The sequence below is a fragment of the Olea europaea genome, chromosome 12 (assembly GCF_002742605.1).
Source record: "Olea europaea var. sylvestris chromosome 12, O_europaea_v1, whole genome shotgun sequence".
Classification (NCBI taxonomy): Eukaryota; Viridiplantae; Streptophyta; class Magnoliopsida; order Lamiales; family Oleaceae; genus Olea; species Olea europaea.
Window position 1 is genome coordinate 7,359,271 of NC_036248.1, and position 14,223 is coordinate 7,373,493.

General features: G+C 36.2%; 1 protein-coding gene across 2 annotated transcripts; it reads right to left on the reverse strand.

The window, feature by feature from the left end:
• Window positions 1–11,152: 11,152 nt before the first annotated feature.
• On the reverse strand, window positions 11,153–14,223 carry LOC111405431 (probable RNA-binding protein ARP1). Of its 2 annotated transcripts, none has more exons than XM_023034303.1 (6): window positions 13,713–14,223; window positions 13,459–13,600; window positions 13,101–13,233; window positions 12,972–13,014; window positions 12,259–12,463; window positions 11,153–11,531 (listed from the first exon to the last, which is right to left on the reverse strand). In XM_023034303.1, the coding sequence occupies exons 1-6, from the start codon at window positions 13,875–13,877 to the stop codon at window positions 11,512–11,514; spliced, it is 708 nt and encodes a 235-aa protein (XP_022890071.1). In that variant the 5' UTR covers window positions 13,878–14,223; the 3' UTR covers window positions 11,153–11,511. The 2 variants fall into 2 exon arrangements, with proteins under 2 accessions (XP_022890071.1, XP_022890070.1); XM_023034302.1 differs by having other exon boundaries at window positions 13,101–13,242; window positions 13,713–14,222.

Consider the following 14,223-nt stretch of genomic DNA (forward strand, 5'->3'; position numbering starts at 1 on the left):
GTTAGATGTCAATCAGGGACGGCGAGTGTAAATTGACGATAAATTAAAAGAGTGTTTTAATTTATCAATTTTGATTGGATCAAAATAATATTTCACATCGTTAGGCATCGTGGTAGGGAACCTAATGGGTCGCACACAAAAGAGAATTGGAAGATTGCAAATTGCCAATTGGTTAATTTAACAATCGTTGGATAAATTAATTAATTGGATTTGTTATTTATATTCACGAATTAATTAATTGGATTAATTAATTCACAGACTGGGTTTAATTAATTGAATTAATTAAATATTGGACCGGACCGGGCCGAGCCCGTTTGAGTTTATATAAATACATAGCTAGGGTTTGAGGTCCAAATATTTTTTATTATTCTTGCTGGTACAAGAGAAAACCCTAGAAGCTGCAATCTTATTCTCTGTGTGGATCACCGTTGGAGGCTGGACAATTGGACAGCTGTGGTGGCAAATCAAGATTGATGGAACGAAAAGAAAAGCAAAAAAAAAAGGATTGCAGATCTGGAAAAGGTACAATCTTATCACAATTTCTATCTAAACACAAAAGCGATTCTTGGTGGGAATCGAAAATTATTTTAAATTTCGCTGTGTATGTATAAGTAGATTCCCAACAATTTGCAGTATCTTTATCTGATGCTTCATCTTTTCTAACTCTTTTTTCTCTGCCCATAACAGTTGCTTTCTCCAAAACTTCATTCATAGGATTCAAAGCCTCATGCTCTCTTGGTGACCCCAAACCAGAAACTACATGGGTCCCACCATCAATGAACTCACCAACCTTAACCTCTACTTTTTCTGTAGTCTGCCTCGGTCCACGCAGTGCCGTCTCTTTCCCCTCAATTTCCTCAGCCTTATTTTCAGTCCCTTCAGTTGAAGCATTTGTAACCTCCCGAAAATCTTGTGTTGCAGCTTCGTTTCTGTTATCCGGCGTATCCCTCAAGTCTACAACTTCTCCTGACCCCAAATCACTCTCTTTAAGATCACTGACTCCATCAACAATCACGTCAGACCTCACAACTTTCACAATTTGTATCCCCTCCATCTCCATCTCCCTCGTTATAAGACTCATTAATTTGATTATCACGTTCAAAATTTTCCATTATGGTTTCATTTGGCACATTTAAGCTCACGGTGGGCTCTGAAATATCACTAGTCGTAGGACCCACATCTCCGTGCTCATCGTCCATAGTCACCATATTGGAATCAAAATTTCAACTTCGTAAACCAAAAAAGGCTTAATCTTGACAAGATTTTGAGCTAATTACCATAAACCCTCGTAGAAAAAGAACATAAATCTACCATACGAGTATATATTCAAGAAAGTAGCTAAGCATACTTATAGGGCGAACAATCTTGACAATCCATAAAATTAACTTAAGAATTAAAGTGAAAAAGAGTACCTTATAGTGCTGTTTTCAGGACTGCAAGCTAGGATTTTGATAACGTATAAAGTATTTTTCTAAATACCTTGTTATTCTTTTTCCAATTTTCTTTTATTATACATTTTTTACTATCTTAACTTCGTGTCAAACTTATATAACATCCATACGCACCCCCAGGGCATATCTCCCAGTGGCAAAGGGGAGGGCGGATAGGGTTCAGCGCGGCAGTGTGCAGAGTTCGATTCCCCGCAAGGTGGAATTGGCTTTGTTGCAAGCGGGAGTTATCATATGGGTTAACAGCCTTGGCCTATCCATGTGCTCTCCACCCTGGTTTCTGGGAGGCACATCCTGCGATTTACCTCCTCCACGATGGTTCAGGGCAGGGTCAGTGGGGGCCCCTAAGGTTGGGGTTCAACCTTTTTTTTATATAACATTCATACGCTTATTTTAGAAGGAAAAAATAGCAAAAGGACCACTTTGTAATAAGAGGTAAAGATTGGAGGCCAAATTAAAAGGTCAAATATGAAACATAATTAAACCATGACACTCTATCCTTGTATATTCGGTGTCGAGCTTCATTCATAGTCATAAATTTTAGTGGAGAATAAGCTCTATCGACTCCTAACAAATATACTTGACTAATGATCGAGCGTACTTCTACAACATATTTTTCAAGTATATAACAATATTAATCCCTATAACTTTTGCTGAATTGTTAATCGAGTTGCCTTGTTCAACGTATTAAAAGACTAATGTTATTCGACCTTTCGTAACTCTATGATGTGGTGTAGAAGGAATTGAACTTTATGAAAAAGTGGACTCGGCGCAAACATAAATAGACTTCATGGAAAAGTGGAATCGGCGCAAACATAAATATGCAAGTTTTTGGAGAAATTTTGAGGTTGTCCGTTTTTTTACGAAATTTTAGTTAAATATGATTGGAAACGAGCCAATAAACAGGATTCATGAACTTTTTCTCCTAATGTAGAGCCAATTTCAAGAAAATTTCTTCGTTTTAGGCCTTCGCTTATGCGTTTTTTCCTTTTTTGTTATTTTTTTTGGTTATATCTCAATCAAATAAATTCGAATTTGAATTCCGTTTATTGGAGGATGATCTTGAAGATAAGGACTTTCAATTTTAGTCATTATTTTAATTTTTTTCATTTTTGGAAATCAATCTTTTTTTTATTATTTAATTTTTTCCGAATTTTCCTAGGATTTTTGCTATATAGATCCCGTTTGAGCCACATTAATATAAGAATGAAAATGAAAAATATAGTCGTTACGGATCTCACACAAGATATAGAAAGTCAAATATGATGGTTTGATGTGATGAATAACGGTCATATTTTTTATTTTAATGGGCAAATGATGAGAAACAAACAGGGGGCATAAAGTATTGTAAGCCCTTTGTGGCCACATTGATTGATAGAAATAAAAAAAATTTCGTGAGTTTTTCATCTTTGTAAGATTTGTTTATCTTTTCTATAAGTTTCAGCTACATCATGAATTTAGTTGCCTTTGATAGTATTCCTAGGTAGTTGATGTGGTGCAAAAGGAATTGGACTTTATGGCAAAGTGGGACTGGAGCAAGAAAAAATAATTTGGAGGAAATTTGGAGTTGTCTGTTTTTTGACGAATTTGTAGTCTAATTCGGTTGGAAACGGGCTGAAAAGTTAAACTCAAAGGCTTTGACGTATGACCAATTTCGGGTAAATTCTTTCGTTTAGACCCTCGTTTAGGTCTTTTTCCTTTTTTAGTAATTCTTATTTTGAGTATATCTCAATCAAATAAATTCGGATTTACATTCTGTTTGTTGAAAAGTAATCCTGAAGATTAGGACTATCAATTTTCGTCATTATCTTGATTTTTTTCATTTTTGGAAAAAATCTTTTTTTATTATTATTATTTAATTTCTGAATTTTCTAGGTTTTTGGCTATAAATACATTATAAGCCTCTTGAGACCGCATATTGATTTGAATGAAATAAAACTTTTCGTGAGTTTCTTTTTTGTGAAATTTGTTCATCTTCCCTATAACTTCCGCTATGTTAGTTGGTATCAGAGCGAGGTTCGTTCCTTCACCATGCCACCAAGGACACATCCAGCAGCTCGTGAAGCCCCAGTAGAGGAGGTTAATAGACGTGATGAAATCGCACAATTGCGTCAACAAGTGGAGTTGTTGACCCAGCAAATTGTTGCACTCGCGCCACAGCAACATGTGCCTGTGGCCCAACCACTTGAGGATTCCGAGGATGAAAATTCGTTTGTGCCTCTTGATCGTCCAATAAATCTGTCAGTCCGACGAAGAAGAGGTAGCCCGAAGGAGAATAGGCGTTGGGAATCAGGATTCAAGGTTGATATTCCTGAGTTCCATGGTGGATTAAGTCCAGAAGAATTCCTGGATTGGGTGACTGCAATGGAGGAGGTCTAGAATTTAAAGAGGTTCCTACTGGAAAACGTGTGCCTTTCATTACGACGAGATTTCGGGACGAGCAGCGACGTGGTAGTATCAGATAAAAGTGACAAGATCCCGATTAGGGAATGTTAAGATTGCATCTTGGGATAAACTAAAGAAGCACATGAAGAAGCAGTTTCTGCCCTATAACTATGTTCGGACCATGTATCAGAGATTGCAGAATTTGCGTCAAGGCATGAAGGCGGTTGATGACTATACGACGAAATTTTACATGTTGATTACTGGGAATGAAGTGATGGAAACGGATGAACAATTGGTGTCGCGATATGTAGGTGGTCTTCATCCCCAAATACAGGACACACTGAACATGTTTGATCCTGTGACAATTTCTGAGGCACATCAAAGGGTGATACAAATAGAGAAACAATAGTTCAAATGGAATACAAGGACTTTCACCACATGGGGTTCGTCCAGTAACCCATAGCAGCAGACAACACGTCCTAGTAATCCTAGTCAAGTTGGTTCTTCTAAAGCAAATCCTGTGCAGCCGTCAGCGCGTCCTAGGGGCGGTATCCGTTGCTTTGCTTGCGGAGGTGTGGGTCATAGGCAATCTGAGTGTCCAAAAAATTCGCGTAGAGGACTCTTTGTTGATGATGGGTATGGAGATTATGAGGGGGCGCCCGTATTTGATAATGGAGATGATGAGGAAGCAGCAGAAGAGGAGGAGTTAGTTGTTGGTGACATGGGGCAAGCATTGGTGGTGAGGCGGAGTTTTTTAACTCCCCTGGATAAGAGGAGCGACTGGTTGCGTAATAACATCCTCCAGTCCACGTGTACTGTTGGGGGACGAATCTGCAAGTTTGTTATTGACTCTGGGAGTTGTGAGAATGTGGTTGCTGAGGAGGTCGTTAAGAAGCTGGGTCTGCAGACTGAGAAACATCCCAAATCGTATAAGTTGGCTTCATTGAAGAGGGATAGTGATGTTGAGGTATCCCAGCGTGCTCTAGTCAGCTTTTCCATTGGACTCACCTACAAAGATCAAGTTTTGTGTGATATGGTGGAGATGGATGCATGCCATTTGTTATTAGGGAGGCCTTGGCAATTTGACCGACACTCGCTGCATAATGGGTACACCAACACGTACAATGTTCTGTTTGAGGAAAAGAAAATTGTGTTACTACCCGACAAGAGTCCAGTAAAAGAAGTTGGGGACAGTACCAACTTGTTAACCAGAGCAAAATTTGAGACGGAGATGGTAGAATCTAGTGTAGTGTATGTGTTAGTAGGCAGGTCAGTCGATACTGAACAGGAGGTTCCCAAAGAATTCGTCCACTGTTATGAGAGTTTTAGGAGGTTTTCCCAGACGAGCTTCCAGAGGGACTGCCACCACTACGGGATATTTAGCATCAAATTGATTTAGTACCTGATGCTACTCTATCTAACTGGGAGCATTACAGGATGAGTCCTACTGAACATGAGGAGTTGCGCAGTCAAGTGGAAGAGCTTTTGGCCAATGGGCACATCAGAGAAAGTCTTAGTCCTTGTACTGTTCCTGCTCTCCTTACGCCAAAAGATGGCACGTGGCGTATATGCATGGATAGTAGGGTGATTAATAAGATTACGGTCCGTTACCGTTTTCCTATTCCTCGCTTGGATGATTTGCTAGATCAGCTTACCGGTGCTTGTGCGTTCACTAAGCTCAATTTGAAGAGTGGCTACCATCAGATTCGTATCAAATCTGGGGATGAGTGGAAGACGGCCTTTAAGATAAGAGAAGGGTTGTACGAGTGGTTAGTCATGCCATTCGGTCTTTCCAATGCGCCTAGTACTTTTATGCGGATTATGAATCAAGTTCTTCGTCCATTTATCGGAAAATTTGTTGTAGTTTACTTTGATGATATTCTGATTTATAGTGCTAACAATGATGATCACATCCAGCACCTTTGAGAAGTTCTTTCAGTCCTTCGCAGGATGAGTTTTACGCTGCAGTGAAGAAGTGTACTTTTCTAACTGACCGTATTGTATTCTTGGGTTATGTGGTGTCAAAGGAGAGGTTGGCAGTTGATACATCCAAAGTAGAGGCAATCAGTCAGTGGCCACAACCTAAGACCATTACAGAAGTGCGAAGTTTTCATGGCCTTGCTTCCTTTTACCGCAGGTTCATACCACATTTCAATAGTATCATGGTGCCGATTACAGATTGAATGAAAAATGGTAAGTTTCAGTGGACTCCTGAGGTAGAGGCATCCTTTCAGCTGATTAAGCAGAAATTGACAACTGCCCCAATTTTGGTGGTGCCTGATTTTACTCAGCCATTTGAACTACATTGTGATGCTTTGAAGGTTGGAATTGATGGTGTGCTAAGCCAGAACAATCGTCCTGTTGCGTATTTCAGTGAGAAACTCTCTGGCCCCTAAGTCTCGATATAGTATTTATGATGTGGAGTTTTATGCGATAGTTCAGGCAGTTCGACATTGGCGTCATTATTTATTTTAGAAGGAGTTCATTTTGTATACTGACCATGATACCCTTATACACCTTGGTACTCAAGATAAGGTGTCTGCCCGGCATGCTTCTTGGGTTGCCTATTTGCAGTAGTTTCCTTTTGTAATTTAGCACAAAGTAGGTGTCCTTAACAAAGTGGCAGATGCATTGAGTAGGCGACAAACTCTTTTGACAGAATTGCGCGTAGAGTTCCCAAGTTTTAACTCTATTGCGATTTATATGCTATTGATCCATACTTTTCACAGATTATTCGAAAATTGTAGGAGGGTGTGCAGTCAGACTTTGTGTGGGTCAACGGGTTTCTTTTTCGGGGAAATTAGTTATGTATTCTTGATTGTAGTTTGCGGCTTAAGATAATTCAAGAGTTGCATAATGAGGGCCATGTGGGTCGTGATCGAACATTACAACTTGTTATGGCTTCTTATTTTTTGCCTTCATTGCTCAAAGATGTTGGTAAGTTCGTAGAGCGTTGTCGAACATGTCATCTTGCTAAAGGAAAAGCGACGAATGCTGATTTGTATATGCCCCTGCCTATTCCGACCCAACCTTGGACAGACATCAGTATGGATTTCATCTTGGGACTTCCCAGGACTCAGCGTGGATATGATTCTATTTTTGTAGTGGTTGATCGTTTTTCCAGGACGGTCCATTTCATCCCCTGCAAGAAGACTACAAATGCTATCAATGTGGCACTACTATATTTTTGTGAGGTCTATCGTCTACATGGTCTTCCTGTCTCTATTGTGTCTGATCGGGATACTCGCTTCCTTAGTCACTTTTGACGCAGCTTATGGCGTTTGGTCAATACACAGTTGGATTTCAACAGTTCATATCATCCTCAGACAGATGGTCAAACGGAGGTTGTGAACCGTTCCATGGGTGATTTGCTGCGTTGTTTGGTTGGTGATCATGTCAAGTCTTGGGATCAAAAATTATGTCAAGCCGAGTTTACTCACAATCATGCAGTTAACCGAAGTACAGGCTTTAGTCCTTTTCAGGTGGTGTATGGTCTTGTTCCTCATAGTCCTCTTGATTTGGTTCCAGCTTCTACTGCTGTTAAAATGTATGGTAAAGCGGAGGATTTCATTCAACAGTTGCAGCAGGTTCATTCACAAACTTTTGATCATTTGTAGGCGGCTGTTACTAAGTATAAACATGATGCGGATCTTAAACGTCGTCATGTTGAGTTTGAGGTTGATGACTTTGTTTGGGCGATGTTGACAAAGGATCGTATTCATGAATATACCAAACTTGCTGCAAAAAAAATTGGTCCGTTGGAAATAATTGAGAAGATTAATCCGAATGCATATTGTTTAAAGCTGCCCATTCGTACATCCGACGTTTTTAATGTCAAGCATCTGGTGTCATTTCATGGTGATAATTCTGATAATGACGTTATTCCTCCGCCAGATTCGAGGGCGAATTTTTCTCATCCAGGCGAATTATAGTCTAATTCGATTGGAAACGGGCTGAAAAGTTAAAATGAAAATGAAAAATATAGTCGTTACAGATCTCACACAAGAGATAAAAAGTCAAATATGATGGTTTGATATGATGGATAACAGTCATATTTTTCATTTTAATGGACAAATAATGAGAAACAAATAGGGGCATAAAGTATTGTAAGCCCTTTGTGGCCGCATTGATTGATAGAATAAAAAATTTATGTGAGCTTTTCATCTTTGTAAGATTTGTTCATATTTTCTATAAGTTTCAGCTACATCACGAATTTAGTTGTCTTTGATAGTATTCCTAGGTAATTGATGTGGTGCAAAAGGAATTGGACTTCATGGTAAAGTGGGATCGGAGCAAGAAAAAATAATTTGGAGGAAATTTGGAGTTGTCTGTTTTTGATGAATTTGGAGTCTAATTCGGTTGGAAACAGGCTGAAAAGTTAAATTCAAAGGCTTTGCTTTTGACGTAGGACCAATTTTGGGCAAATTCCTTCGTTTAGGCCCTTGTTTAGGCTTTTTTTTTTTTTGCCTTTTTTGATAATTCTTATTTTGAGTATATCTCAATCAAATAAATTCGGATTTACATTTCGTTTGTTGGAGAGTAATCCCAAATATTAGGACTATCAATTTCCGTCATTATCTTGATTTTTTCCATTTTTGGAAAAAAAATCTTTTTTTATTATTATTATTTAATTTCCGAATTTTCTAGGTTTTTGGCTATAAATACGTTGTAAGCCTCTTGAGGCCACAGATTGATTTGAATGAAATAAAAAATTTCGTGAGTTTTCTTCTTTGTGTGATTTTTTCATCTTCTCTGTAACTTCCGCTACGTCAGTAATGAAATTACTCTATCCTTGATACCTCCGCTAGGTTGAGAATGGAATTGCCTTTAAACATATTACTCAATTTCAAGTACCCCCACCCAATTAGGATTTAAAAGTATATCCTCGACTTTAGATCTATTGTCCCGAAATGATTGTCCTCTTGACTGTCTCACCCTAAAATAGTTACACATCACCAAAATTTTGAGTGAATATACAAAATTTTCATTTTTTTTTCCATGCCAACTTGTGTTGTAACTTTAGAATCACCGTGAACCGTTCGGGCAAAAATTCTACGTCACCATAAAACGTTGCTGAAGGAAAACACTTTCTTGCCTATGGAAGCATAATTGCTTTCAATGGAACCCCAAAAAAATAAAATAATAATAATATTTTTAGCTCCTTTTTGTTGAGTTACATCCCTATTTTATAGAAATTAAAATTTAGATTTTTATCAAAAACAAAGTGAATAATTAATTTTAATCATATATTTTACCAGGTCCACAATTTTTCAACCACACACTTTATCAACTTTTATTAAAAATAAAAAAATAAAAAAAATTGTTAAGAATCTGATTTTAATTAATCTCCGCCAAACATGGATATATCATCTAGCAAGCGTGTGATCTTCTTGGCATAAACCAATCTCTTCAAAAGTGAAATCACATCTTAGAAGCACGGGTATCATTTAGGCACAAGGAGGGCTACGTGTTTGATAAATTTCAATTCATAATTGTTTCAAGGTTTTTGCAGAGGAGAAGACGTTGTGCTTCGGCGAAATGATTCGCATCCAAGTTCTGAAATCATGATTAGATTTTTTATTTTTATTTTTATGAGACGTTACTCAAGAATCACCTAAACCATGCAAGAAATTAACTCAAGAACTGCTGTAGATTGTTCAGGATGGAAATATCATTCCACTGTAAATTGTTGCTGAAGAAAACCCTTCCTTGACTATGGAAGCATCATTGATTTACATGGAACCCAAAAAAATCTTTTAGCTCTTTTTCCGAAAATATATTACATTTTATCATGCAAGTGACCGTTTCTTCTTCGTTTTGGAATAGTCGAATCTCTTCAAAAGTGAAATCACGTCCATTTGAAGCAGCATTGAGACACAACAAGGCTATTTATATGTTCGATGAGTTTGTGCAGAGATATATTGGAAAATTATTAATTTGTTATGTGAACCAACATATGCAATTAATTGTGTATAAATACTATTTTTCAAAATTAAAGTGATCTAACAAAGAATTAAATAATTGGGCTTAAGGCATCTAAATAGAATTTGAGTGAGATTATGTGTAGAGACCGGATTCCTTTAAAATTGTATTTCATGATGGACGAAATATATGTGAAAGTTATATATAAGGTTATGATTCTCAATTCATATACAATTTTCTCATTCTTTGTGTAATCCCATGCACACAAAAATTATAGATAAAGTTTATTGAAAAGAAAGATCCATAAAACCCACAAGCAAGAACAAGCAATTTACATTCAAAACTCATGAAGAAGAATTCAAGAATCCACAATCAAGATTCAAGATCCGGAATAGAAAATTTAAAAATTATAATTCAAGATTCGTCATTTGAAATACAAATCAATGGATCAAGATATTTTCTGTATTAATTATTTTTCTTGGTAATTTGACATGGAGATTTTGACAATTATGTAAAATTTATAAAATTTAAATTTCATTAATATTTAACAAGATAAAAAAAAAAAATTGCGATTTTGCTGAAAATTTATTTCTATGCTATGCTTTTTGTGTTCATACGAGTGACACCAAAACAATAATTTTATTGATCGTCGTTAAATTTTCAGGCCTTAAATTATTTCTTGAGTTATAACCCAAGAATCACCATATGCGTTGTAACCTAAGAATCTCCGTGAAGTGTCCACGCCAGAAATATCATTCCATAGTCATTTTTTCCATTATCAGAGATAAGAAGTGCCAATTAACAAAAAGTTGATATAAAAAATTTAGTGAAAAACGTTGAAGAAATAACTACGAAAATGCACAAAAACTAATGACTTTCATGGTAATTGAAAATGTGGTGCAATTAAAATGTTGTGAGCATATAATTGCCCTTTACACAATCATTTTCAAAAGTTGACACTTTTCAAATATACCCTCATCTATGCGATATTTCCACATTTCCCATGTTTATTTATTTTTTAATGGATAATTTCTTCGAGGTTTAATGCTGTATCTAAACTTATTGGTTTGTCTGATTTAAATCTTTTATACTATTCAAATCATGTAAATGGCTCATTTTATATTGGATATTATATTATATTATATATATATTTTTTAATAAATATGAAATACATATTTTATATGTATGTGTTCGACATAAGGTGATAATTACCTTTTAATTAAAAACAAGGTGATATTTATTTTTCTAACATGCCCACTGAAAATAAATAGTTTTAAAGAAACCAAACCAGTTGAGTTTTTTTCTTGTAGTCACCCACTCATTTTTGTAGCGGGGAATTTGTACAAGTTTATGACTTGCTTAGTGTCGACCAAAATCCAATATGGACAGCAAGCATCTATCTTGTTGATGCGATCAACTTAACATAAAAATTTGTAATACAATCGACATAAAACGTTGATTATTGCCAATTGCTTGAGTTAAAGATCAAGGCGTGGAAGGCATCTCATAAAATATGAGAAACCATTACATGAAAATGTTACAAAATAATTGAGGTTAGACATTGGTAATGAATAAATTTAATTAATTTTGATTCTAAAATAATAACCGAAAAAAAAAAAAAAAAAAGGAGAAGAAGAAAAGCAAAAGCCACTGCAGATGATCTGATAATAATTTTTTTTCTGAGCAGCCATCGCTCTCTCTTGTTATTGCCATTTTTTTAAAGCTTCATCCAACTGCTACCTGCACCCCCATATAATTATTCCACAGCCAAGCAAACTGTATATGGAATTTAGAGACAACATGTTACAGCTCAAAAAAGTACCACTTGGAAATAAATTACTAATCTTAAATTTTTATAACTTTTTAATAACATACGATACCATACCACACCCCCACATGCTCATGTTCATGTCACTTTGTTGCTTTACATGTGATGCGAAGATTCTTGTGGTTATCAGAAATCTTTTTGTGTATTGAGAGTACGTAGAGATTGATATTTCTCGAGATCATACTCGAAAAGATTCCTTTTTCATATAGAAAGAGTATGATATAATTGGAATCCGTGCACTAAAGAGCGTAATCTTGGGAAGAAATTACAAAATTACAAGGACGACGAGCGATGTAAATTATTTAAAAATATATATATAGATTTTTTCACACAATCAATTCAGCAAGTTTTATGAAAGTGGAATTCCTTGCAATTTCACAGCCTGTTCAAAATAGAATTTTGCTATTTGACCATGTGGATCTATGTGGGACCATTTGTTTTTTGACTTTCTAGTATACATTGCAATGTTGAGATTATTTAGTGCATGTGTGACGCTAATTAATTTATTTTACGGTTTGCTATAAGATCATTTTTGATCACATATTTATAAAATAAAATATTTCACATGTTTACCAAAAATTTATCCTTATTTTTTAACCACATATTCTCCTAAAAATACTTTTCAAAACTCCCTTTTTCCCCCAATTAACGATAATCAAACGTGCTCTTATTTACCTGAATTAGGAGCAGCAAGAGATGTGGTCTTAGAAATCAGGGCCGGGACTGTAGGAATTGGGCCAGCTGTGGTTGGTGAGTAAATGTGGGCAGGAAGGCCCACTGCGTGTGACTGATGAAAGTGGTAGAGAGGGTACATAGGCATCAATGCATTTGAGTTCATCATGGGCTGGGCTGGATATACTTGAGAGAAATGCCCATGTTTCTGTAAAGAAAAATCAAAATTAAATAAATAAATAAATCTTATAAAGATTTATATTGACAAATTTCGTCACTGTGATAGCACATTGATCAAGTCGATTACACTTCAATAGATTTACATATGAGCACATTTTACTCATGGGGTGCCCATAACAAATAATATATACACGTCATATAGTAAGTGCATCAGAAATTTGATTTATCTTGATTGATATTCGATATACAGTTAGGGGCGGTGGGAGGGGGCCAGGCCCAAAAAAAATTTAAATTTTTTTTTTTTTGAAAATTCAATTTTTTTTTGGTGATTTTTTTTTTTTTTTTTCAATATACCAACCCAGTATACAATTTTTTATTTTTTATTTTTGTCCCCCGTCTTCGCCCGTGAATATACTTGGCCAAATTTTATTCGCGTGCTCACAACAATTAGCATATGCGCAAAAAGTGTGATAATGTGTATTAAAACCTGATTTCGAAAAAAAGAAATAATAATTTATGAATGTGGATTTACTTACATGATTGTAATTCATGTATGTGGCAATATATGTTGGAGAATACCTGAAAATGAGTAAAAAGTAATTTAAATTGCAGGTGTAGGATAATTGTGTGGACAATCGAATCATATTGTGACAGCACATGAATACCCATAAACAGGAAAACTTTGATGGTGCTGCTGATGATGATGAAACGGGGGCGGAGTCGGTGCTCCAGCTGGATAGTACCATTGTACGTGATTTGCATGTGCTGTTGAAGTAGCCCTTGGTCCAACATTAACTCCATTAACTCCTTCAATTTTGTTGAAAACTATTCTTAATTCTCCATTAATTTTATTTTCCCAAAAATAATAAAATTATTAATTTGATAATAACAGCTAAAAAATGATAATTTAGTCAATGATTTTCTTGTAGTCATTATTCTATTTATGGAAATAATGAAGTAAAAAGAAATTTAAAATCTTAATTTTAATAATAGGAACTGTGAGAATATAAGAATTCAAGTTACCTTGCTTGGGAGGCGTCGCAGAGGAGGACCTGGGGCGGCGGGCCCCAAGCGCCGCCAGATTGCAGTTGGCACGACGGCCGTTGATGATTGGCGTGGCATCCTCACAAGCCTTTTTTGCCGCCTCGGCATCCTTAAAAGTAACCTGTATATATAATATCATAATATTTCAAATAATAATAATAATAATAATGAAGAGAATAAAGAAAAATTATGATCCAGTGGTACTGGAATGCTTAGACCAGATTACTACTTACAAAACCATAGCCCTTGGATCTGCCGGTGACCTTGTCGGAGATGATAACAGCCTCCAAAATCTCACCATATTTGTCAAAGTGCGATTTCAAGGATTCTTTGGGAGTTTCCCATGCTAAGCCTCCGACAAACACTTTTGTCATTCCATTGTTGTTGCTCATCGTCATTTTCGAAGTATATGCCTGAAGATATTGTATATACACAGAGACACACAGAGAGATTTCTCCAAACAACCACTCACCCAAAAACTTGTTGAATGTGAATATATATGGAGAGAGAGAGAGAGATGTACTGTGGATATCTATATATGGCACAAGATGGGGAGTGGGATGCTTGAGTGTGTGTTGGAATATATATAATATTGGAGAAAAACGATGAGACAGAACGGCAGACTGTTGGACATTGGGCTGAGGACACCAACGTGGTCTCAATCTTCTACCTGGCACAATTTCTCAATTTCCTAATTTTCACTAATTTGCTAGCTTGTAATGTCATATTGCAAACCCTCTCTCT

Coding starts and splice junctions, on each gene's coding strand:
- LOC111405431 (XM_023034302.1), bottom strand. CDS start 13,877: ATGACGATGAGCAACAACAATGGAATGACAAAAGTGTTTGTCGGAGGC. Junction 13,015..13,100: donor CAAAGTTTTCCTGTTTATGG/GTATTCATGTGC, acceptor ACTCATTTTCAG/GTATTCTCCAACATATATTG. Junction 11,532..12,258: donor TCTTGCTGCTCCTAATTCAG/GTAAATAAGAGC, acceptor TTCCATATACAG/TTTGCTTGGCTGTGGAATAA.